The following is a 26,209-nucleotide window of genomic DNA, read 5'->3' on the forward strand; positions in this document are numbered from 1 at the left end:
GTCATGTATGTGACGTCTCTCAAACTCCTTTCTCAAAACACTTTATTGGCCAACGGGAGCAATCATATCTTTTGCATATCACAGCTACTCGCTCATTTCTGCACCAGTGCTGTTCATAAAGGCCGCCCAGATGAGAAGAAACGCTTACAGACGCCCTACTAGAGCGGATAGCTCAGTTCCCTTTGAATCAGACAAGGAAGAATCGGGCTCCGTCAACGAGCGCAGTTGTTCATCGAACGGGAATGACGAGCGTAATCATAGTATCATCTAGCGATGATGGTCACTAATCATGACCTCACTGCAACTCAAGTAGTTTATGGGCGTGGCCCGCTTATGCTAGCTGTTGCTTGGTGTGCTGAATATACTTCGCCTTCACTGCTCACGAGTGGTCGTCTAGCTGTGGCAATAAACATTCATTGAACCATCCATTTATTCATCGGAACGACTCGGGCAAAGATCCCAAAAGTCTCAGCACCCCACACATTTTGGTGCATCGGCTAAAACAAGCCAGTACTTTCCCGCATCAAAGAGTAACATCTTTGAGGCCAGGAGAAAGAGACTAACTCATTGAGCAACTCATACAGTCAAATCAAAGACCGTGAATCGCATCAGATTCATCCTAGTAATTGGGCAAAAAGTCGTTCCTTTACAAACGTAACTGGAACGCACATCACTGTCAAGAAACAGTTGATCGGACCTCTGTCAAAGCTGTAGTAGGTCAGGCGAAGTTAATCGCATTTGCACGTGCATAAAGAAAGAAATGGCACTGCATTTCCACACAACACCAATAGTTCTCACCGCAACGACGCCGAAAACTTTAGTATCCCGTTACAGGGAATACACTAAACAGGTTGAATACTGCAATAGATGAGGGAACTTATCAGAGATCAGCCACAACCCTACTACAAGGTAGCATTAGGCAAATAAAAGAGGCAAGAGAAAACCTCCGAGAATTATATAACGAGGTTAGAGGTGAGTATAAAAACTGCAAAAACAAGTCCGAAAGGAGGGATTTGTTGGCTGAAATTGAGCAAGTAGAGGAAGAATCACAGCTACATTCAGCGATAGCTGAAGCAAACGACCTAACATTCATGCTAACAGCACGCTCTGATGAAACAAAAAATATGCGTGAAAATATGGAAATCAAACTGGGATACATGTCCCTAAAGCCTCAAAGAGATGATAACACCAACAATGAAAAAAACGAAGAAGGGGATGGCGAAATTGATAACACAAACGAAAATTGTGTGCGAGGCATCACAATACCATCTTGCTCGCAAGACACATCAAATTCAGCATCCACATGCAGTAGTAGGACAGCCAAAAGGACGCTGAGGTCAATAAAACCTCCATAAGCCACACTACCAAAATTTTACGGAAATTCTGAAGAATTCCCACAATACTGAGTTATTTTTGAAGCCCTTGCCCATAACAGTGAAAAACAAAGTTTCACGGGAAGAGCGCAAACAGCCATCAAAGGGATAAAACTCATCCCTGAAGACTACAATTGGTTGATCAAGACTTTACAGGAGATTTACTCCAATCACCAGTCTAACAGATCACAAATAGTCAAAAAATTGATTAGTATGAGTGTGGCGAACAATTCTGCCGACAACTGTTCTGCGACATTTGATCAAAATGAATGAAAAATAAGAATGCTGACCAAACAAATGATTTCTGCAGGATGTGATGTAGTGAAGACCTGCGACCCAATGTGGTGTGAAACAATCTTATCTAAATTCCCTGAAAACATCATAAAATCTATACTAGTGGCCAGTCAATCACATGACTGGCAAACAGTTGATGACCTCATGAATCTCTTAAAAACAGAGATCGGTGCAAAAGGCTACGTCGAAAGCAGACTTGGCCGTAGACATATCAACAAGGTCATCCCATCAAAGAGCAATCATGTCAACTTAGGGTCCAGTCGTAACTGCTTGTTCTGTCATAAGGACAATCAAGAACACCATATGAGCCTCTGCTTTAAGACAGAGCAACTCAGCCAAAATAACAATTCGAAACCCAAATTTCTTCGTGCTGGCCAAAATCAGCAAAAGAAACACAGCTGGCAAAATAGAGAAGAGAACAGTCGAAATATTCCACAAAGGCTCAAACCAATAAACACTCAGGTGTCTGTGGAACCCCTTAGATAAAGGAAAACTCCATTCAGCACAGTCAAACTAGTAAACAACTGGTATTGATGACTGCTGAAGGTAACATTAGGAAAGCCAGAAAACAGGTCTATGAAAGAGTGCTATTTTTCTTCGATTTTGGCGCACAAAAAACAGTAATCGAAGAAAATCTTGCAGAACAACTCGGTCTACCCAAGAACACGACCGAAATCTGCACCATGTCCGGAATTGGCGGGCTTATCGAGTGCTTCGAAACTTTTGATTCCGGTAAAACTAGGACCAAAACTGCTTTCGGAGAAGAAATTTGCATGACCATACAGACCAAACCAGTCATAACAAACAGATTTCCTTTAGTGAAATTGAACGCAGAAGATGTTGAGTTCTTGAAAACAAACGCTATCTGTTTAGCAAAGTTTCGTGGTGAGCATCAAAATCCACACAATCTCGTTGGACTGGACTACTACCACGATTTAGTTACGGATCCAGCAAACGGAATCCGAACACCATCTGGTTTTCATATAGCTAAAACAGCTTCTGGACCCACATTTTATGGTCGAGGAATCAGCAAAGTGAGACTGCTAACACTGTATGTCACAGCCTGACAGGAATTTCCGAAAACACAGAACAATAACTCTTACAGAAAATGTTTGAGTTGGACGGCATTGGTATCATGCCGGAAGAAACCCAGGGAGACGAAAAAGTCCAAAGATGTTTCGAGGAATACTCGAAATTGATCTCTTTTGAAAACAACATCATCACAGCTCCCTTTCCGTTGAAAGAGAATGTAATCCAATTGGAAAATAAGTACTCAGTAGCTACAAGAAGGCTACACTCCTTACAAAACGTCCTCTTATGTAATTCTGAACAAATATGTTCACAGTGGTACTGCGATCTTGTGAACAAATATGTTAGCGAAGGGATCTTAGAGAACTTCGATACAGCAGAGCGCTATGCGGCAGGAATCTATTACATGCCACACACAGGGGTATGGAAAGCACAGAAAAGGGTCCCTTTAAGGATTTGACGTTCCGTCTGAACGAAGAGGCCACCTTAGGCTGAACGACGCCACCCGAAAAGGGGAATCCTCCGTTAACAGAATACATAACATTCTTACCTCCTCAAGGTTCAAGAAGATCGTCTTAATGTGTGATTTGGAATCTGCCTTCACACAAATCCGATTGATTGACGCACACAAGGATCTATGCAGATTCTTTTGGCTTCGGAATGTTAATTACCCACCAACAAAACACAACATCGTCGAATATAGACCTAGAAGGTTGTTTTTTGGCGTTAAAGCTTGTCCGAGTATATTAAACATGGCGATTCTGTCCTACTTATAATCCCAAAACTCGGAACTATCCGCTGAAGTTGCCAAAAATTTGTATGTGGATAATATACTCTTGCAAGCAGAGTCAGTTCCTGAAGCTGTAAGAATGTGTAAGGAATCAAAATAGCTCTTCAGCAAGATAGGAATGGACATACGCGAGTATATCTTAAATTCTGAAGAAGTAAATTCGAGAATTCCATACTCCGACAAACTCCAATCTGGATCAATGAAAATATGACCCAATAGGTCTCACAGGACTGCTCATCGTTAAACTGAAGTCCATGATGCGAGAACTATTCGATTTAAAAGTGGACAGGAAAACTCCACTCGATCAAAAGATATGCGACGAATGGTACAACGTGTGTGAAGAAGTAGATCTAGCGTGTTATCATCCAGAGTAGGCTACCAAAAACGCCTTTGGTTGTTTGCAGATACAAGCAGGATTGCAACCGTAGCTTGTTCATAGTTACAATGTGTTCAATCTGGCACAATTTCTGGCCTGATCCGTGAAAGGACGCGATTGACCTCCCAAAAAGTGTCATCAGACCATCCCAAAATTAGAGTTGCTCGGAATCCCTATAGCAGCGAGATTAGGATGCAGCATATTATCAGCTGGCCAAGCAAAAATCGAAAAAGTGAACACAGTTTCAGACAGTGAGATTGACTTCATCAATTGATCTTCATCGATTGACGATCAAATCTTTGAAAAAAGTCCCTATTTTTGTAGCAAATCAGCGCTCAAAAATAATTAGTATTAAACTTGATAATCGTGGTGCTACAATGTTAGCACCGAAAACAATCCAGCTGACGCTGGAACCAGAGGTCTGACAGCACAAGAAATTATCGAGCACGACTGGATCAAAGGACCACGCTGGCTAGAAAATCACTGTAGCGAGTGGCCTATCAAGTCGATAAACACACTTTGACGTCCATGAGAATGACAGAGTAGAAACAATGGTTACTACTACATTGAAAGTAACCACATCAGAAAACAAACTACAAGAACAGCTCAAGCGTTTTTTGAAAATTGACAACGTGCTACGTGTGATAGCAAAGGTTGCAAAAACAGCGAAAAATTGAGTTGCATAAACCGCTCGAAATAAAACAAAATCGCTCGTCACCGATAAAGGTATCGGAAGTCGAGAAATTTGATAACATGTTTGAAATCACCGCATCAGATATGTTCAACGCGGAACGCCTTTTAATTAGTCATGAACACAGAAGTATTAATCTTGATACCCTAAAAAAGCGATTTCACGATAAACTGATCATTCACAACGAGGACGAAATCATTCGGCACCACTCTCATTTTCAAAATGCCTCAATTCCGAATGACACAAAGACACCTACTTATGTCCCAGAAGAGTCGGAATTATCCAGGCTGATCGTGCAGGATATTCACATCAAAAATGGTCATTGTGGCAAAGAGCACACTCTTTCAATCGCAAGACAATGCTTTTGGATTTCACGTCCCTCTTACGTATTCAAGAAAATCCTAAAAGATTGCGTCAACTGCAGAAAATACCAAGGTCTTCCCTTCGGAGCACCGATCATGCCTCCAGTACCAAGGGACAGGGTTATAAAGTCCAGACCATTTCAAAATGTCGGGTGTGACTTCATGGGTCCTTTCACTTCAAAACTCTCGAGAAAATGTACGTGTGTTTATACACATGCCTTACAACTGTTTCGTGAGATTCGCTTCACGCAGAGGAGTTCCAGAGATTGTCCGCTCAGATTGCAGAACCACCTTCAAGCTTGGTGAAGTCATTATCACAAAAATGTTCTGTGACCTCAATGAAAATAGTCGATCTCTTATGTCATATTGTCCATCCCAACGAATAAACTGGATTTTCAATCCTCCTGGATCCCCATGAATGGGCGGTGCATGGGAACGACTAGTCGGTTTAACCAAAAAAGCGTTTAATAAATCAACAGGGCGCAAACACTTGAGCTTTGCATATATGTGCACAGTGATCACTCGAATTGAGACAAGTCTAAACACAAGACCTCTTGCGAAACTGAACTCCAGTGATATCGCAGAGATACCATTGAGACCCATTGATTTTTTGGAGGGAAATTTCAACTACTCGCTCCCGAACGACAAAGTTGCAGACGTATCGGGCTGCGATCCTAATCTCATATAAACAGAAAAACAAGCACCTATTTCAAACATCAGAAATGATAGCCAATAAATTCTGGGAAAAATGGAATGTTGAATATCTGACTTCATCACGAGAAACACAAAATTCAACCTCAAACAACCCAGACACCTACCAAGATCAGTCCCAGAAATAGGTGAAATTGTTCTGATTGAAGAAGAACTAATACCCAGTGGGTGCTGGTCATATGGTAGAATTACGGAAATTATATACAGCACCGATGGTTCGGTTAGATCCGCCAAAGCACTTTTACCGAACCGAAAAATAGTTCACCGTTCTCTGAATAAAATTCTCCTTGGAAATCCGAAGTACTCCAGAGGAAACAATAAACACCCAAAAAGATCAACATCAACCTACCCAAGAAAGGAGGAAACTTCCAGCTCGTACCTCAAAAACAGAAGCGTATAAGATAATCAGAGACTACGAACTAGGTCTGGAAGATGCTGAGTACACTATTTCTCGAACATCTCTTGAACTAACTATTATTGCTATGTTGTCAATAATATCTCCAACATTGCCTGAACGTGTCCCCAAGATAGTACTCCCCCCCCCCTACAACGATCAGGTAAACTCTTGAACTCACCATGCTAGCAATCGCTACCCTAGCAGTAGTGATTTATATTTTTGCCGTAATTCTGGCTATGTTAGTCTGATCAATGTACAAACTCAGACGTGCTAACAAACCTGTACCACTGGAACAATTACCTATGATCACTACATGACGCAATCGTAGTAATAGCCCTAACGCGTTCGTTCTCAGCACTTCCATCTAACTGCAATATGCCTATTTTTAACTACCGTTCTCACAAGTGCGAATGCATGTCAACCCGGATACATGCGGCACTCAGCGAACCTCATTTGCAATGGACAAACAAAAACAAGTGCTTCTATCAGTACAATGAGGAAATCTTGTTTATTCGCCTTCGTCGGACTTTGAAGCCGCTTTCGACTTTCCTCATCGAGGCAGTCTTCTCAACCCGACGACTCAACGTGATGACATGAATCAATGAATACCTGCTGCAGTTCGAACACCTACGTACAACACCGTTTGAGGTGATAACTGGAGTGAGACAAGGGGCAGTGGCAGGACCCTTCCTGTTCAGTTTTGCCGTTGACGACATTATGCGAAGAACAGTAGATCAATGCCGGCTGAAACCACCCTGGTACCATCAGAATGCCCCTTGACCGTTCTCGAGTACGCTGACAACGTTGTTATATCCGCGGAAGGCAGTAAAAAACTTCAACGTGTTGTCAACCTTGTATCGGAGTTGGCCGCAGTTTATGTCTACGCCCTGACAAGTCCAGGCAGATGTGGGTCTCTTTGAGACCTCGAACGGGAATCAGGGTGGAAACCAACAACCGATCGAACTCGTCGATGAGTTCTGTTACCTGGGTTGTACGCTGAAGAATAAGGCGCTAAGACCATTTCTGGAGACCCATTTAACTCAACGAAATGCTTGTGGTCGACCCCATCACCAACGAAGTCAAACTGCGAGTCTACCTATCCGCAATGCGATCCATCTTGATGTACGGGTCGGAGACTTGAGCAGCACCATCTACGGTGATGGAGAGACTTGATTCCGACAGAAAGGAAGCTTTTTAGACGGCTGCTTGACTACTTCTGCCCTAGTGTAGGCTAAAATGAAAATCTTTACGCGGAAAACGGTGTGGTGTACTGACGAATGATACGTGGAAGATATCAACATCCTGCACCGTCATCGAAAGTGGTTGCAAAAAATTGTTTTCGCTTGTTTGGTCGTATATTAAGGAGACATGCAGATCGCCTTGTTCAACAAGTTGGAAGAGGCAACCTGATCGAAAACGGAAGTTGTCGACTGAGGTGGTGAAAGAGGACTTGAGGACACTAAGCGTGGATAGGCTGCTCAGGCGAGACGTAGGGTTCCGCAGGACATGAAGTAGCGACGAATGGATCGATTCTGTGCACTCTCGCAGAAGATCGAGAAGTTTGGGCTGCGCTGTGTTCAAGCACGATGACAGGTGATGACATCAGTCCGTCGAATAAGTAATTAGCTGCCATCGTTTTTCGGCATGCAGCCCAAATAACAAAGGTCATTGACAAGCTCAACAGTACGGATTCTTTCACAAAGTGCAGTCAAAACGCTGCAAGAGAAACTCTCCCAGTTCGCGGTTGCCGTAGAAGAAATTTGTCTTTGCATCCGCGGATACAAAATCCAGGTGTAATTCCTTATGCGCCGTTCGCAGCACTCGCGATTTCAGCCAGAAAAAAACGTTTGAGAAGGAAGTTGTGTCGCTAGATGCAAAAACATCGCGAAAACGAATGGATGTCAATAACAAGGGAATTTGGTGTAATTTTCGATGCCGATGATTGGCCGATCACTTATGCGTGTTTCCTGCAGTGCAGTAAACGGGACACAGAGATATCGCAGAGGCCTAGGCAGGGCGATTTGTTGGAATTCACATCATAGTGTTCGGCAGTTGCGCGTGACGAAACGAATGCGACCATGCCCCAGCAATGGAAATTTACACATAGCCAGGCGAACTCGCGCGGTGAAGATCTTTGGTGGAAGTTCGAATTATCAAAAAGCCAGTGTCGTCGACCTAAGATAGCTATGCTAATTAACGTAACTATTAATTCAACTAGGGCGGGTGTGGTGTAGCGGTTAGAGGTTCCGCTTCCTGCACGATCGATTCGGAGGTTCGAATCCGCCCTAGTGCTCACCGAGCTTTTCATCCATCCGGGGTTGATAAATTGGTACCAGACGCGTCTGGGAGGATTAAAACACTGACTTGACACATCGGCTAGCCAGCCCAAGTCATTGTTTATGCCAGTTGCACGTCTGTAAACCTCAAACGATTCTGATTTGAAGTGAATGTGGGGGCGCACCCGAAGCGGATTGATTAATGCCACTTCATCCTCTATCCTTTATTACAGCATCACTCCACGAATCTGAGGTGGTACGGATTTCAAGTGGAGTATTCGTATACGGGATAGTAGATTATGGGGAGGAGAGCGATTCCGTCCATTTCTTCCTAATTGCCGTAAAAAAACGGCCCGGAATATACGGCTTCGGGCGTTCTGCCGCACTACTTTCTAAAAGGAGTTCGACTGAAGCGCGCCAGCCTTGTGCGGCGCCGCATCTTCCGGGCTGTTTTTATGGCAATTAGGAAGAAATGGACGGAATCACCCTCCTCTCCATAATCTACTATCCCTTATAAGAATACTCCACCTGAAATCTGCACCACCTCAGATTCGTGGGGTGACGTCTTTAAATCAACCAACCGTGTCAGGTGGCTCATATCTCAAGAAATCTGCTTAGGTAGCGACTAGAGCATTTTTTGGTCAACCCCCCCCCCCCAACTCCATTCTCCTCTTCTTTTTCCTTTAATTAGTTGCAATGCTGAAGGAAACCAAGCTAGTAGCGAGGTTAAATCGCACTGAACAAGTACAACAACAGCGGGTATTGTGGTCCTGGAACGATTGCGTCGTCGCAGTAAGTCGTTCGGAATTGGAGACGTGCCAACTTTTGAATGACGCCTTGCTTCTTGGTGTGAATTTGTTTGTTTGGATAGGTTCCGGCGGTTATTTGCTTTGTTTTTTTCCTATCCTGTATTGCAAAAATTTGCGGAAAGAATTAGAGAATTAGGGGAAGAGGGAGTTGACGGCTACCCCCCCCCCTTTTATGAAATTAAATGTAATTATAGTGTGTTTACCAGTACAAGTTCTTCGTATAACTATTGTAGGTTGGGCATATGCGAAGCAGAAGTTCGGGGAACTCGAACGAATAGTTGTGACATTCATCTTGTTCTGTGAAGATTTGAATCCTAGGACTTATTTTTGCTGCCGTTCATATGGATCCACTGTTGCATGTACCCGTCTCTTGTTCTCATTTTTGCTGATTTGTCAAATACGTAGATTTGTTACTGCGAATGGAATAGCTTGGAAGCAAATCAAGGTTTCGCCACCCTTTCACCTGAAGAGGGTCCGGCTCCTCCCTATCGCACCTATGCTCTGGTTTTTTTAAGTTAGTTTTTTAGTTGTTTTTTTTTCTGTCGATATTGACTTGTTTTCCTGTTTTGCTCGTTTCGTTCTTGTGTTGTTCGTTCTTTCTTTAGGGTGACTGTCTCTGTTCTTTTCTTTCTCGTTTTGTTTCCTGGTTAATTTTGATATGTTTTTCTGTTTTACTCGTTTAGTTCTTGTTTTGTTTCTTGGCTTTTTGTGGTTATCTCGTTTGGTTTTATGTGGTCTTTTATACATTTCTATTCTTTGTTTTGTTTGGTTTTGTTCTGTTCCCTTTTTTGTTGGCTTTGTCCTATTTCTTCGTCTCATTTCTTTTTTTCTCCCTTGTCTTCCACTTTTGTATTAAGGAGTTTTTTTTTTCGCTTTATCTTCATTCTCTTTGTGGATGGCCAAGCTTGCATCCTCTGTTTTGCTCCCACGTACATACATGCGATAGTCGATGCGGCTGCTCCCCCTCCCTCCCTCCCTCCCCTCCCCTCCCCTCCCCTCCCCTCCCACTGTTGGCGAAGGACTCCTCCACGTTTGGACGGCTGACGAAAGGACCTCCTTCACTTGAGCTGCATCCCATGAGCTAGGTCCTTTCACCTGAGGAGGTTCAGGCTCCTCCTTATCGCACCTATGCTCACGTTGCATTTATTTTCAGCTTTTCACAGTCACTTTTTTCAGGTTTGTTCCTTTATATCTCACTCTTTTTACGTTTCTTCTTTGTTTTTGCTTTTATTTCTCGTCCTATTTTGGCTAATCGCGGAGTTCACAGCCATGCGGGCGGCGCCGTCCGCACGGCCTACTGTTTGGTGGTTATTGAGCGCACGATTGCGAATGCTCAATAACCATCAAGCATAGATGCGATAGTTGGAGCTGGTGCTCCTACCCACTTCACTTTAGGACGATTGACGAAGGAACCCCTTTCACTTTTAGACGGTCGGCGAAAAGAATCGATCACATGAGCTGCGTCCCACAGCACAGTACCCTTTCACCATAGGTGCGATTGCGCGCAAACAGTCCCTCCTCAGGTGAAGGGGGTCTAGCTCATGTGGTGAGGCTCAAGTGATGAGGATCCCTTCGCCAATCGTCAAAAAGTGAAGGGGTCTTTTTCCCAACCTTAAAAAAATAATGGGGTTCTTCCGCCAACCGTCAGAAGATGAGGAGGTCCCTCCTCCAACCGTCCAAAAGTGAAAAGGGTCCCTTCGTCAACCATCCAAAACTGAAGGGGTCGGAGCACATGGTCCGACTATCGCATCCATGCCCTTCACCAGAGGAGGGTCCGGCTCCTCCTTATCGCAGCTATGCCATCAGGCGCAGATCCGGGCGGACGGGGCCGCCCGCGCGGCTGTGAACTCTGCGAGCAGCCTTTGAGTTGTTCGTATCCTTGATTTACTTTTTCATTGTCCCTTCACTCTTCCTAGTACTACTCCCTTTTTCTCCTTTATCGAATGGCCTTATAGGCGAACATATTTGTTGGCCGCTTGCAAGACAGCGTTCGCGGGGACATTCCTCATTTGTGAGGGAGCACAGGTCTTTTTCTCGAGCTAGTTTTGGTAGACATGTAGGACTCAAGTGCGGGCTAATACGTTTAGGTGCTGATGCCTCAGATTCCTGGAGTTATAAGTATAGTTATAGCTACAAGTTATACAACATCCGAAGTACTTTTCTGATGAAGTCTCGCTTATTTGGGATTTTCCATGTTGTAGTCTTCTTTCTTTACAATAGTTCTTTATGAGCTATGTCCTTTCTGTTTGCTCGTATTTCTGTTCTCTTCTCTGCTCAGTTTAGTTCCTTGGATATTTTCCCTGTTTCGCTAGTATTTCTCGAAATGAGAACGATTTCATCTGCGTAACAAACGTTTGAGAGAATTATTCCATGAAGAAGTATACGCTTTTTTTCTGCAGACGTATGATTTAATCATTGTTTGTAGTGTACCTGTGAACAGTTTCTGCGATAGTGTCATCATCGCATCGCATTTCCAGTGGGCGCTATTTAGAGTGATAGAAGAGTTGTGTTCATAGATGCGATAGTCGGAGCTGGTGCTCTGATCCTCTTCACTTTTGGACAGTTGTGGAGGGGGACTTCCTTCACTTTCAAACGTTTGGCGAAATTACCCCCTTCACTTTGGACAGTTGGCGAAAGGACCCGCTTCGTTTGAGCTGAACCCATGAGCTAAACCCCCTTCACCTGAGGAGGGTCCGGCTTCTCCCTATCGCACCTATGGTTGTGTTATAACAATATATCAATGGCAGCAGCTCTTACCATCCTCATATATAGTCGAGTCAAAACGACATGAAGCACGGACAATTGCGCAAACAACTGCACTCGAAGCAGTGCGGTGGACACAGCAGTTGGAATCGAGATGGGATCATGGCGAACTTCAGAGATGGGCGGTAGCGAGGATCCTTACACGATCCCAACCGCTAAGGCCCAATGCGCCGCTTCGAGTGCAACCGCTCACACAAGTGTCCGTGCTTCATGTCGCGTTGATCCACCTATGCATGCCTAAATCAATGCTGGAAGTATAACATTCGTTTCTTTGTAGTCAGAGGCGTTCTTATATTCATCGAAGGTTCGGCCTATTTAGGCTTGGGTTTGGCTTCGTGCTGGATGGGAGCAGCTTTTTTTTATAACAATATCTGATTAACTTGCGCTATATAAGTGTGCACGTTATACAGCTCGTGCGGGTGCGCGTAAAGAGGGTCCGGTGGATTTTCGAGCATGCCCCGACCATGCCTCGGCAAGGCAGTTAGCGATGGTGCGTATCCTAAAGAGATTCACCTTTGTAACTGCCTAGTTAGCTGATTCTGCTTACCCACCGCTAACCATCACGCTGCATCACCGGCTAGGATATATTTCATGAGCTACTAAACTGTTGTGGAGAATCAGACATATCCACTGGAATTTTGTGATGTGAGGTGAACTTAACTAACTTGACGTAATGGTACCAAAAGCAAGAGAAATCCTCACGTGAAATATGAGATAAGGATGTATCTAATAGCTTCAAATTACGCATGAAAATTTCCGTTGAAAAAAAACGGAACATTCCGGCCTTCAAAAGTAACGGGGAATGATTATTATCGTTATCCTGAAGTTGCAAGCTTTTTTGTGGCCTAATTTCTGGAAAGAGGGACCTTTTGTATCTTCGACTTCTTGGAACTTAAAGGAAGAAAGAGTTCAAATTTGATAAGATTTCGGGACTTTCTGAAAGTATTATCTAGGGAAAACTTTCTCTTATTAGAACACCACACAAAATGGCATGTACTTTTAACTACATTCTTTTTAAATTATTCAATAATTTTGACAACTCACCATTCTTGTTTACATGTTCCCTTGTAACTGAGCACTTCTTTTCGTTTCTAAGGCTAGAAGAACATCTAAAATGGTTGGCTGCATCTCCATGACTGGAGATTTATTGTAGCTGAAAGGAATCACTCCACGAATCTGGGGTGGTGGCGGTTTCATGTGGGTTATGCCTATACGGAGTCGTAGACTGGAGAGAACAGTGATTCTGTCTATTTCTTCCTAACTGCCTTCCCTTTGTACTTTCCTTTCCTTTGTAGAAAAAGAACAGCCCGGAAGATACGACTTCGAGCGTTCCGGCGCTCTACTTTCTACAACGAGTTCGACTGGAGCGCGCCAGCCTTGTGTACGAGCCGCATCTTCCGGGCCGTTTTTTCCGGCAATTAGGAGGAAATGGACGGAATCACCCTCCTCTCCATAATCTACGACCTCGTATAGGAACTCTCCACCTGAAACCCGTACCACCTGAGATTCGTGGGGTGATGCCTTTAATTTATTCCCCGGACAGAGAGGATCTGACCTCTCAGAAGAAAAAAGTTTATTTGATAGGATTTCTCGATTTTCTTAAAGTAATATTCTAAGACAATGCTCGCTGTCGTTCCTTTATTGGAAAACCATACAGAATGACGTGTACCTTTAACTACGTAGTTCTTCAATTTATTCGGTAATTTTGACACCATTTTTTAAACATATTTCTTTATAACTGTATAGTGCTTCGGGCTATACATTAGTCTTAGAGGATTCGTGATATGTAAACTAAAGTTACTTAGAGAAAAAAAGTGAGTTAGAACGTCGGCAAATGAGTGTCCCCCTCAACTACATTTTTTTTTGAACAATCCTTTTCTGTTGTTCAGCTGGAGAACTGGTGGGAAACGTTTGTATCTCACCGGCGTGTCATCCTTGTTTTTTTTTTTAATTCTCAACTGCAGCTTTCTCTTTCTTCAGGAATGTTTTATGCACAATTCGTTCTTTCGAAAAAAGGTCCTCTTGCGAAAATCTGGCTAGCCGCACACTGGGAAAAGAAGCTGTCGAAAGCCCAAATATATGAAACTAATGTTCAAGATGCGGTGGACGAGATTCTGAAGCCAAAAGTAAGTGCTAATTGTCAGTCTTGTGTTCAGTTCCGTCCACTTGTCCGTTTGTCATATATGTAAGCGCAGCTACTTTTGCTTGCACATATATCTTCGACGCCTCTGCTGCAGTGGGTGAGTTTGCTTTATACTTTACCTCTACCGGAGGCAACAAAGGTACATCAGTGTTTATATAGTAGGGTCAAAACAACATGGAGCACGGTGCAGTTGCGTAAGTGGCTGCGTTCGCAGCGATGCTGTAGAGCGTAGGGGTTAGATCTAAGCGAATTCTTGCTGAAAGCATTCCTCGCTGCAGTTCGCGATGATTCCACTCAATTCCAACTCCTATCTCTTCTGCGCCACTTTGATGCCGCTGCAACTGCACTGTGTTTAATGTCGTTTTTAACGCTACTATACATGATATATCATTTCATAGATCTTAACCTCTTCGCTCTCTTTCTACCTTTGTATTTTTGATCACACTTGTCATAGTACAAACTAAATTTTGCAAACATTCCATCCACTGTTGACCTAGGACTGAGTTAGCCAACACACTGCGTTTTCCTAACGAATTGTGTTGCACAAGCGTGTTCCCAGCCCATTTTGCCGCTTTGCCGCGGCGGTACAGCAGTGCGACGCCGCTTTACACGTCTCACTGCTTTCAGGGATTTCGTGACTGATATATATATATATATATATATATATATATATATATATATATATATATATATATATATATATATATATATATGATAGAATGAGCCCGTTGCTATATAACATGACAGCGTAAAAGAGGATGGATTTTGCCACAAGTGTTTGCTGGAACCTCCACAACGGTTTACCGCCTCATAGTGGCGTGGAGGTGACACTGGGCGTCAAACTGCGATGCACAGTGGAGGTTCGTCCTTCGGCAGGGTCTCCCAAGCTGAGAAGGAGTTCGACACATCCGAAATTCCGACTTCTCGGAATAGGAAGCTTAGCTATGAGTAAACCACTGCTAAGATTCACCATCGTCTTGGCAAAATGTCGCAAGGTGGCTCCCTGATCCATATAGGTTGGGCGACGACCTGTGGTGAAAGCTAAGCTCGCCGTGGCATGGTTGCTTAGTTTGGGGAAAAGTCTTTTTGCCACTCCAGCATATACACTGCCTCAGTACCCTGCACACTGGGCACTGTCGTCTCAGACGTCGGACGATATGGCGACCGGTGAGAGGCGATGAAATCTCAGGTTGCTCAGGACGTCATTGATTCTGGACCAAGGCGAGACACGCACGATTTGTCATGGAGGCTGTCTCAGACTGTGTATGTACAACGCGAGAACAGTGTCCACAGACGTTGACCTGCATGCCCTTCTCGGAGCTGCAGAGCGCATCAAATTTCACGCGGTACTCTGCAGGAGACCAAGTGCAGAAGGAGCGACGTACAAATAAATGACTGTACACTCATTTGTGGAGAGAAGGTTCGTCGCAAAATGTAGGCGGTGTTGGTTTTGTTGTGCACCCACCTGTCGTCCATTTTCTCGATTCTCACGAGATCCTGTCACTTCGTCTGGCCATTCTTCGCCTCCGACTTCTGCGCCAAAAACCCGTCAGTATCATCAACTGCTACTCACCAACATCAGCAGCTGATGAACCCGAATTGGACGCGTTTTACGAGGAGCTGGAGGAAGTAATCCGCAACGAGAAGTCCTTCTACAAATTCGTCCCCGGACCTGATTTTATATCAGAAGACTTTCTTCGTGCTGGTGGCCATCCGCTTCATGTAATCTTAGCAGCGCACATGACATCCTACCTTCAGAAAGAAAGGATCCCAAACCAGTGGAAGACCTCGCGAACCGTTCTTATCCATAAGAAAGGTGACCGAGAGGACCTTCGGAACTACCGTCCGATATGCTTGCTGAGCGTGTTATACAAAGTATTCACCAAGATCATCCTCACGCGCATGTTTAGAACGCCGGATGAAGCCCAGCCTCAAGAACAAGCTGGATTCCGCCAAGGTTCATCTGCTTGGACCACATCCAGACCGTGTCGAGGGTCATAGAGGTTTGCCGGGAATACCGCCTGCCCCTTGTTCTAACCTTCGTCGACTATGAGAAAGCCTTTGACAGCGTAGAAACGGATGCAATACTATCAGCGCTGGTCGATCAAGGTGTGGACGCTTCGTATGTAAGGACATTAGCCAACTGCTACGATTATGTACCACTAGGATACAGCTTTTCCACCGCTCCCTCACCACACCCATTGGAAAGGGGGTACGACAAGGCGATACTATATCGCCGAAGCTGTTCACGGCTGCATTGCAGTGGACACTGAAATCACTATTCTGGGAAGAAAGGGGCGTATGTGTTGATGGAAGATTTCTCTCTAACCTTTGTTTCGCGGACGACATCGTTCTCTTTTCGAGCAGTACCAATGAAGCAGAAACGATGCTCAACGAATTGAACGAAACAGGGAAGAGAATAGGACTGCGAATGAACAGAAAGAAGACACAGTTCACGAAGAACGCCTACTGCGAGGACGGAGGAGTACAACTTGAAGGCTCCCAAATCGTGGAAACTCCGTCATACGTATACTTTGGACGTTCAGTGAACATGGAAAACGACTTGAAGGAAGAACTAAATAGAAGAATGAGAGCAGCATGGGCAGCATTCGCAGCCGTCAGGGAAGCTACGGACCAACTGAGGGACCAAGATCTTCGTGCCCATCTGTTCGACTCGACAGTTCTTCCAGCGCTCTGTTACGCAGCGGAGACGTGGGCAGACACCGCGGCCACGTCTAGAAAGCTACTTACTACCCACAGAACCCTTGAGAGATGTCTCCTGAAGTTTAACCGGCGCCCACAACACCTAGCCGGTCTTCGCAGCTCCGTCTTAACAGGAATGTCCCGTCTTCGCGACACAGCCAAATATGTATCGAAAGCAAAACATAAATGGGCCGGTCACATCATGAGAAGAATCGTCTACAGATGGACTGAAAGGACGCTAGAGTGAATTCTAAAAGATGCTAAACGCCCTCGAGGGAGACCGCCAACGAGATGGGGTAACGTGTTCGTTACACGGATGGACTAGCTGAGAGCTCAGCTGGGTACGGTTCAAGAACCTTGTCAACATCACTCACGAAATTTGGGAACAACTTGGATGACAATGGTGAGGGAACGAAACGAATGGAAGAGATGCTGGGGCCCGCACGTCCATTGAAGACAGGCCATCTAAGTATCTGTGTAAGTATTTGTCGGAAAACCAGACTAAAAGCTGTTTCCAGCGGCAGCAATTCACTGTTTCTATCATCACCTTGGAGAGCAAGTTTCATCTTAAATAACTCAACTTCCTTGAAAACTTAGCAATACAGTGAAGGGTTCATGGCTGTCCTATTTTTTTCACCCTATATAGAGGATACTCGATTGGGTTGTGAAAATCCACTGCATGTTCAATAAAATCGCACTTTTTTGCACGTGAGAAGACATGTGTTTCCAAATAACTAAAATAAATGTAAATATAAATATATTAATGTGTAAATAATTGAGTTGAAGCTACATATTCACTCTAAAATTCTTCATTCTTCCACCATGCTGTATAATAACGCGCTTAGTTCGTGTGTGTGTGCGTGCGTGTGTGCGCGTGTGTGTGTGTGCGCGTGTGTGTGTGCGTGCGTGTGTGCGTGTGCGTGTGTGCGTGTGCGTGCGTGTGTGTGTGTTCTTTTCTGTAAAAAGAGGAAACACACGTGCGAACATGTTAGCACGTGCAATTCATGTTGTTTGCTAATACCTGGAAACGGAGGAAACTCATAATTCAAATGATGTTATCAAATTGTGGAGGTTTGAGAGAAACATAGATGTAAAATCAAATCATTCAATTGATTGTTCTCCAAATATAGAAAACCGTAATAGAATATAGAATACCGTAAAATCTTTCATCTATGCCTGAATACCGTAAAATCTTCCATGTATGCTTAAATTTTCAAGCAAAAAAAAAAAATTGAAGAAAGCGTCGGTAGAAAAAAAAACAATTCTAATTCCACAAAAAAAAAATGTCGCTACTGTTATTCTTTATTGATCGGTAAAGGCGAGTGAAGCGAACGCCAAAAAAGCCTGAAGTCCGACTTTAGCCGGACGTTCAGGCTGGTACTATATTATAGCGGGCCTAGGCCGTGTGCTTTTGTGTGCGCGTGTGATGTGTGTGTGTGTGTGTGTGTGGTGTGTGTATGTGACGAAAATACTCCATAATGATGCAAAACTCTACACCGGTGAGGAAACCGAGCCATCGCCATGCACTTGATAGGCGAGCACTTTACCACTGGACCATTGTCCAGAGCTATGGACCTATGTGTATTGGCTTTGATAAGAGAAGTTAATTACTTTCATATGTTAGTGAGGCTAAATAAACCTTTGTGTGAATGTATACTTCCAAATTTGCATACCACCATGCTATATAATAACGGGTTTATTCTGTCCCGTATGTGTCAGTCACGGAATCGATAGGGTGGGAGACAGGACCCACAGCATCGGATTGGGTGCGGGGCAAGAGGTACCCGCGATAATCATCTGACCTTTGTTGACCTGCCTTCGTCCCCGTGCGTCTCCGTGTAATTACTGTTGCTGCTCCACCAGGTAGACAGCATCCACAGCTGCCTTGGACCACCTTAACCCAGCATTCCTACTACACTCGAACCAACACCGCGTGCGATGTTAGCGTCGTAATGAGGCAGCGGAAACTGTGAAGTGGAAGTGAGAAGCGAGCTGACGCAACAAGTTCTGCTGTACGAATGTAGTAAACTGAGCGCATATTATCGAAAATTAAGGAGAAAAGGTAACTCCTATCCAATTGGAAGATATGTCATGAGAAGCTTACCAAAGAGGACATGCTGAGTGATAAGAGTGATATACGTGACCTACATTGACCTCATTTGAGAAACTCCATAATAGTTTTCCTTAGCTAGATGTGCCAAAAGAATTGCCTAGAAAGCAAGAAAAAAGAACATTGTTATTTCACTATTCTATTCTCTAGTTATGCTGTGCTGTTCTGCTGGTGAAATTTAAAAAAAAAAAACCTTTGGAACTAAAGTTATGGAAAATTTGACATATACACCCATCGTTCTTGTTCACTGTGTCATTCTGATCGTCTCATTCTTGAAATGTAAAAAGTGTTGGCATTTGGTTTGGTCAATTTTTTGAATTTGTAATAGGATGCAATGTGGAGTTGCAAATGAAGTCAGTGGGTGAGAATTTTGTGCTTATAATTACCATGGGGCTGGATGGAAAGAAAGTCAACGAGCGTTCCTATTAATTTTGAATACAGTCCAGTACTTTGCGAGAGTTGAGGAAGAATCTTTACCACAGCTTACAACTAAATTGCATTTGTCTGTTGGACGTTCCGCATCTTATTTCTGTAGACTGGTAACAACCATAAGTGTTTATAGGTGAAAATGGCCCTGCGCACTACTGGACATCTTCTCCTTGGTGTAGTTCGGATCTACTCACGAAAGACAAAGTACCTACTGGCTGATTGTAATGAGGCATTTTTGAAAATCAAAATGGCATTTCGACCTGGTCAGATTGAGACGATCGACGACGGAAAAGAAGCGCCTGTGAATGCAATTACGCTACCTGAGGTATATTTATTTTCGCAATATTAAGGACGAATTAATTCGGTTGGATTCGGTCCTGTCCAATGACATATATAGTACAGAAAATAGTTTGCAAACATAGCAATGCAAATAAAACTTCGTAAAGTGGATTCCATAGTTTGCGTGGGTGTGAATAGTTTGTTCGTTGAATATTTGTATCGCTAATACACTTTATGAGGTTTCATTTCGTCTATTCTATGTCTGTGAAGAGTTCCGGATTTGGAGAACTTTTTGACGAATCAGATTCCTGAATTTGTGAGCAACGTTTAGCGTTTTCGCTGTGACTCTTGCAAACTAATTCCTAGACGGTACTTAAAAATGGAAAGAACTTTCTTTGGCAGTGAGTGATGGTTTTTAAGGTGTATACAGACTTCGACTCTTCGCTTCCCGATTTCAGTGAAGTAGACTTCGCAAATCATTTACAGGTGGTTACCAATCTTTGTATTCCACATGTCGTGCTTTAGGCTTGTCCAATTTTAGATAAACCAGAGCCGGATTGATGATATCACTTTGAAAGAAGATCAAATTTGCGACCAGCATATGTTTGGCGCCGAATTTGGGGTACACGTGTTAGGTACTGACATCACCAACATTCTATTAAGAGTAGTTTGCATATTGTAGAGTGATGATTTTGGTGACGGTGGTTTTGGACCAGTTACTTTCGGAATGGAGGACGATTTTAGCGATTTTCCTCCTCTAGCATCAGTGGAAGATGGCAGGTGATGTGTAAGAGCAAATGTGCATAATATATCTTGAATTCCGCTTTTATCTTTGATCAACATGTTGGAGTGTATGTTTTGCGCATCAAACTTCCACACTCTCAGTAGTTTTCTCTTCTATTTCATTCCTAAGTTTAAGGCAGCATACCAGGAGTCTGACGTGGTGTAGGGATCCGCGAGAAAATCTAGTTAGGGTTGTAGATTGCGGGATCAGGGGTGCTTCCGTTCATCTCTCTCTGGCCTTCGTAAAAAACGGCGTGGAAGGCGACGTCTTTCAAGACCTTTTCAGTTGCAAACATGCCACCTTTGAGCACGTCCGAGTGCGATCGGTCGGAGATCAGTGGTATCTTCTTGCCGGCTTATTCAACCAGAATCAATGAAAAGACTGTTAAGGGGACCTGTACCTGTGCATAGAGGAGCGTTCTAACGTACTTCTTAATAACCAGAGTGGTTCCCACGTCGTTTCTTACGACGATCAGAGATAGATGAGTGGAACCACTCCTGATTTCGCAGTCTACAACCCATTCTCTAGCTTTTCCCGTGAATTTCCTCGCAACGTCAGATTCGTGGTATGCTGCCTTTGATTCAATAGTCTGGAATCAATGCTCGAGGTGGTCCTATTTCAAAGTGGTGATGCAAAGGTGCGATAGGGAGGAGAGGACTCTCTTCAGGTGAAGGGGTATAGCTCATGGGGTGCGGCTGAAGTATTCAGGATCTTTTGGCTAACTTTGCAAAAGTGAAAGTTGTCCTTTCGCCAAAAGGAGGTCGGTGCACCTGCTCCGAATATCGCAGGTGTGTATGTTTAAAATTTGCAAAATTTTGTATATTTTACGTTTCCCCCTTGTTTACAAAATTTATTGCTCCTTAACATAATCGACGGAAAGATGTTATTGCGCGGCTCTATTGTTCATATCTTTGCTGAGGTGTGTCGTAGTTGGTATAATAAGTGGAGTAGGAAGTGTCCTTACACCAGATATTTCGACAATTTTGATCGTTTGTTTGAGGCTGTTATTTATAGATGCACCATTTTTGATCTAGTTCTGTGTACGAAGTGAGTAGCGAGCGGCGTAACTTCTATGCGAAAGGATTTCTTGATTGGTTCTACTCTTTTTTAAAAACCAATTTTGGTACTTTTATGAAATGGTAATGAAAGCTCTGTTCAAAGTAGATATTTATCTTCTCAAGAGAATGTTATCCAAAATATGTGAAAATCTGGAATTTCGAACTTTTGTATGGAGGTCGCTTCGCAGCTAGCCTAAGATGACTGTAAAAAAGTATTCTCGATTTGAGAAAAAGGGAGACACTGTCCAGCTACTGCTTTGTAGGAGTTCTTACGTGTTTAGGCTAAGAACATATTTAGACTAAGGATTTAGAAAGTGTGGTACAAAGGTTGTGACACGCACCAAAATGATGTGTTGACATGAAATGGGACCTCATCATCGTACGGATAAAGATAACGTTCCAATGAAATCATGTAAACTCTTAGCAATGATATAAGCAAGCGTTTGCGTGCGCATTTTCAATTTCTGAAGGAGGGGTTTGACCAGCCTGGTGAAGGAAACGTGCAGGTCGATCGACCAGGCCGAAAACCAGCTGGTTCATCACGGGTGGTTTCTTCGCGTGTTTTATTAGCCGATACAGAATGATCCGATCAAAAATCTCGTACATTACACGCAGCAGTGATATTCCTCGGTAATTCCTTGATTCCATGACCAATAGCTTCTTGTGGAGAGAAATTATGATAGCGTGTCTCCGCTAGTCAAGTATTCTTTCGTCAATCCATATTGAACGAATGATCTTCGTGCTTGATATTGTGTTGTGGTTCCATAGTCCAACGAGAACGGTTTAGAAATCCGCGGCTATATTTTAATAGGTGCATCAAAGAAAATTCTTGGCTGCAAATTTTTATCTCTGCAGTTGAGATGACTCTATCTAAAGAAAGTTGAGGGAAATTCGGAAGTAGTTGGAAATACCATTTCTCTCCGACCAACTTCCAAAAAGCAGAGGAAGAGAGATTTTCTTCAAATATAGACAAAATTTGTCTGTACAACCCGGTAAGATTGTGCTGCATGAAATTCGCTGTGAGCATTATCATTCAGCGACTCTTGCAGTCAGCTTTGCACGAATTTTATTCTTCCGACTATAGATGTCTTTGTTTGTGTGAGTATGTTAGTATTTCTCTGCAACCTTGCTTTTATTTGGTGCTCATACTCGTACCAACTTCCGAAGATTTTTCTATCATCCCTTTCCGAGCGCATTCGACTCTGTGTATATCTTACATACATAGGTGCGATAGGGAGAAGCCGGACCCTCCTCAGGTGAAGGGGGTTCAGATCATGGAGTGCAGCTCAAGTGAAGGGGGCCCTTTCGATAGCCGTCCAAAAGTGAAGGGGGTAATTTCGCCAACCGTTTAAAAGTGAAGAGGGTCAGAGCAGCGGCTCCGACTATCGCATCTATGCTTACATATGGAGTTAGCAGTGGTGGACGACTTGTGCAAGTTGGTTTCAAGAAATTTCTGCTTCATTTTATCAACCTCAAGGTTTTATCACGTTGGTTACGACATCCATGTTTGTTACATCATTAGATGGTTTTTCTTCATGTGAAGACTTGGGTGTCATGTTCTGGCCCCCCTTTAGAATTTTCGTTTCTCCTTATTTTATTTCGAACTCAGTGTTTTCATGTAACATTTCCTATTTTCTTACTTTCTATTTCCCAAGATAAACAACTTGAGTTGTTTTTTCAACTCTGTCTAACGAATTTTGGTTTCGAGCACTTTTAAGCCCTTCTGAACGATGGACCACTCTCTTTGTATCCCATGCATATACTTCTAACTGATATTGAACCAGTGGAAAAAATGTAAAAATAGTCGATATCTTTGGTGTGTAGAATAAGATTTTGGGCAGTCTGACACATCAAAGGAAGGCACGGTAGTATGGAGCAAACATCGTTATATAAGAGAATCGAAAAAAAGAAAACTGGGTAAACAAACTGGCAAACACCCCTAAAGACAGGGCCATTTGGAAACGGAAATTGATACTAGAGTCAGCCTCCAAAGTAGTCACTCTTTCTTGAAGTCATAGGGCCAACAGTAGCAATTCGATAAGCACTAGCGTACTGCTTATTTTCATCCAGTGCTCTTAGTTGAAACAACCATTCACACTTCTCACTATCTTACATCTTTTAAATGTTTTGTTTCAGTGTACTCGAAGTGCAAAGGGATGCGAGCAGCTTTTCCGCTGCTATGACCCAGTGAGTATTTGGAAGTTGTTGTTGTGGAACTTAAAGTCTTTTTAATTCCATTGCATCATAATTCAGCCGTAATGTTCGCGAAACAACGCCTAATCTTGATGGTGCAAAAGCTCCGGGTGTGAATATTTTCAATGGAGACGACTTTGGTGGAATGGATGGTGAAGGGGGTGACGATGATATAGAAAGTATGCAGTTAGTTTTTTTCCTATCCTATGTGCGCTGGATGTTGTTTTCTAGAATGCTCATATTCATAGAGCTGTATAATAACTATCGTGGGTATTTTGTTCCTCCTATTTTTCCAACTTATTTTATTAACTGGTGCAGCGAAATCTGATAGTTGTCGGCATATTCAAGTTTATTGAGTAATTTAGTTTGAAGACAGGCAATTGGATTTTATTCACTTGGTTAGGGTGGGTTTTATGTAGGTGTTTTCGCTTCATTGTTGCGGTCAAAACAATATTTTTTTCTGCACGCTATATTTCTACATTATTTTCCGTCTGCCACGGATCTCCTTCACTAGAGGGATCACAGCCGGTTAGTCGCGAGGCTACGTGGCGCGTCCCCGGGTGGCGGATAGGAGGCTAATCGCGGACCAAAAGCGACCTTGTGCTTGCCCATAGACGCAGGTGGATTCAGGGAATGGACTCCCTGTTTCTGCTGAGCCAGGACTGACTCATGACATCCTTGTATCCCGCACGTCAGTCCGGCCAAAAGCCTGCAATCAAGTGACTGGGAGGTGCAAGGGAGGCGGTTTGGAGTCGTCTCCAACAAATAAGCTCCACATGTCCATTCCGGGAGAACGGAAGTTCTCCCAGAAACTCAGAGACTAGAGGCTTGCAACCTGGCCGGGGCTTTAAAATTTTATCCAAAACACAGTAATAGAAAAGAGTCTCCTGATTCCGGAAAGCCTGGTACGGTAGCGCCAGGTGGGACGGGGTTGTAGGAGTCATGTAGGCTACCGAAACGGAAAAGGACTAGGATGGCGATCTGTACTTATAACGCACGTACGCTTGCATCGGAAGCGGCCATCGAAGATCTGATGATGCAAGCCAAGAAGATCAAGTACGACGTCATCGGACTGACCGAGACGAGACGACGTCACCCTCTCAACGCCGTATATGAAGCTGGAGAAGAACTGTTCTTAGGAACATGCGACAGTAGAGTTGTTGGTGGAGTTGACGTCCTCGTCAACACGAGTATGGCAAAGAACATCGACTTTTTTGAACAACTTACGACCCGAATCGGACGTCTGCGGATGAGAAGATGTGGCCCAACACCAGATTTGACTATCTTCGTCGGTTACGCTCCAACATCAAGGTACGAAGAAGAAAAAGTCGAAGCTTTCTGTATGGACCTGGAGAAGTAGGGAGAGACGATCATGTCTTCTACAAGGTCATAATTGGCGATTTCACCGCTAAAGTTGGCCCAAGAGGAACGCCTGAGGAACTTCACATCGGGATCCACAGCCTACAATGGAATGAACAGGGGGAGAGGCTCTCCGAGTTCATCATGACGACTAAGACCATCCATGGGAACTCGCAATTCCAGAAGCCCTCCTCTCTACGCTGGACGTGGGAGTCACCCAGTGGAGGGCACCGTAATGAAATAGAGCACATCATTGTCAATAAAAGGTTCTGCCTGACGGATGTCTCTGTTGTACCAAAGTTTTATGCGGGATCGGACCATCGCCTCCTTCGAGGAAGATTTTCCTTCACAAGGAGAGCAGAGAAAGCCGCCAAGTTCAGAGGGAGAAATTCCAGGACTATCATCAACTGAGATCTCTTCGCTATGTTAGCCGGCTTTTGGGAACGTTACGTTTCGCTACGTTAGCCTTGGGAAGATTCCGCAGTGGACAACATCGATGAGGAATATGACCGGCTCGTTGAACACCTTCACGACTGTGCGAAGAAGGCTGAGAGTTTTAAAACGACCAGGAGACGCCTGTCTCTCCAAAATCTTGAGCTGATACGCCAGCGTGGAGCAGCACGAACCGCAGGGAGCCAAGAACTCACATGTCCGAGCTCGCAAGGCTTTGCAGAGAGGCGATAAAGGAAGACCTTAAAGAGAGAAGAGCAGAAGTGCTGGCTGAAGCTGCAGAGGCGGAGAAAAGCATCCGCTATGCCCGTCGAGACTTCGCCAGTCGCAAGACGAGGATGACTGCTCTCCGGAACCCGAAGGGAACAACCATTGCATCGAGAAGGGGAATGGAGAGAATCATCTACAATTTATACTTTGATCTCTTCGACAGCCACTCCACTTGCCTCCTCACCATCTGAGGGAAGATGGACAAGTCATTCCAGAGATTCTCCCGTCCGAAATACGACATGCTATCATGTCTGTAAAAAATCGTACGGCACCCAGTCCCGACGGAATAAGACCAGAACACCTGAAGAGCCTTCCGCCTGTACTCATCAACACCCTGGCGAGGCTCTTTACACGTTATCTGTCGGAATGCAAGGTTCCTAAACAGTGGAAGACCAGCAAGACCGTGTTGTTGTATAAAAAGGGAGATCCACATGACATCGGCAACTATCGTCCAATCTGCCTACTGTCCATCATCTACAAGCTCTTTACAAGAGTGATCCTTAATAGGATTGAAAAAGTCCTGGATGAAGGACAGCCATGCGAGCAAGCAGGGTTTTGAA

General features: G+C 43.9%; 6 protein-coding genes across 7 annotated transcripts; all 6 read left to right on the forward strand.

Moving 5' to 3' along the window:
• Nucleotides 1–2,200: 2,200 nt before the first annotated feature.
• Nucleotides 2,201–2,734, forward strand: RB195_022845 (uncharacterized protein; the record flags this gene model as incomplete). Its single annotated transcript, XM_064210085.1, has 1 exon — nucleotides 2,201–2,734. One exon carries the CDS (start codon nucleotides 2,201–2,203, stop codon nucleotides 2,732–2,734), a length of 534 nt encoding a protein of 177 aa, XP_064065966.1.
• Nucleotides 2,735–6,760: 4,026 nt separating this feature from the next.
• RB195_022846 (uncharacterized protein) lies at nucleotides 6,761–24,394 on the forward strand (the record flags this gene model as incomplete). Of its 2 annotated transcripts, XM_064210086.1 has the most annotated exons (10): nucleotides 6,761–6,933; nucleotides 10,262–10,284; nucleotides 13,852–13,997; nucleotides 19,390–19,581; nucleotides 19,956–20,021; nucleotides 20,077–20,157; nucleotides 20,218–20,315; nucleotides 23,514–23,564; nucleotides 23,631–23,749; nucleotides 24,201–24,394. In XM_064210086.1, the coding sequence occupies 10 exons, from the start codon at nucleotides 6,761–6,763 to the stop codon at nucleotides 24,392–24,394; spliced, it is 1,143 nt and encodes a 380-aa protein (XP_064065967.1). The 2 variants fall into 2 exon arrangements, with proteins under 2 accessions (XP_064065967.1, XP_013303885.2); XM_013448431.2 differs by lacking the exons at nucleotides 6,761–6,933; nucleotides 10,262–10,284; nucleotides 13,852–13,997 and adding an exon at nucleotides 19,157–19,180.
• On the forward strand, nucleotides 16,401–16,964 carry RB195_022847 (uncharacterized protein; the record flags this gene model as incomplete). Its single annotated transcript, XM_064210087.1, has 1 exon — nucleotides 16,401–16,964. The coding sequence occupies one exon, from the start codon at nucleotides 16,401–16,403 to the stop codon at nucleotides 16,962–16,964; it is 564 nt and encodes a 187-aa protein (XP_064065968.1).
• Nucleotides 24,395–24,543: 149 nt separating the features above from the next.
• Nucleotides 24,544–24,930, forward strand: RB195_022848 (uncharacterized protein; the record flags this gene model as incomplete). The annotated part of the gene is made up of 1 exon (XM_064210088.1): nucleotides 24,544–24,930. The coding sequence occupies one exon, from the start codon at nucleotides 24,544–24,546 to the stop codon at nucleotides 24,928–24,930; it is 387 nt and encodes a 128-aa protein (XP_064065969.1).
• Nucleotides 24,931–25,576: 646 nt separating this feature from the next.
• On the forward strand, nucleotides 25,577–25,840 carry RB195_022849 (uncharacterized protein; the record flags this gene model as incomplete). Its single annotated transcript, XM_064210089.1, has 1 exon — nucleotides 25,577–25,840. The coding sequence occupies one exon, from the start codon at nucleotides 25,577–25,579 to the stop codon at nucleotides 25,838–25,840; it is 264 nt and encodes an 87-aa protein (XP_064065970.1).
• Nucleotides 25,841–25,896: 56 nt separating this feature from the next.
• Nucleotides 25,897–26,208, forward strand: RB195_022850 (uncharacterized protein; the record flags this gene model as incomplete). The annotated part of the gene is made up of 1 exon (XM_064210090.1): nucleotides 25,897–26,208. One exon carries the CDS (start codon nucleotides 25,897–25,899, stop codon nucleotides 26,206–26,208), a length of 312 nt encoding a protein of 103 aa, XP_064065971.1.
• Nucleotide 26,209: the final 1 nt, after the last annotated feature.

The sequence above is a fragment of the Necator americanus genome, chromosome X (assembly GCF_031761385.1).
Source record: "Necator americanus strain Aroian chromosome X, whole genome shotgun sequence".
NCBI lineage: Eukaryota > Metazoa > Nematoda > Chromadorea > Rhabditida > Ancylostomatidae > Necator > Necator americanus.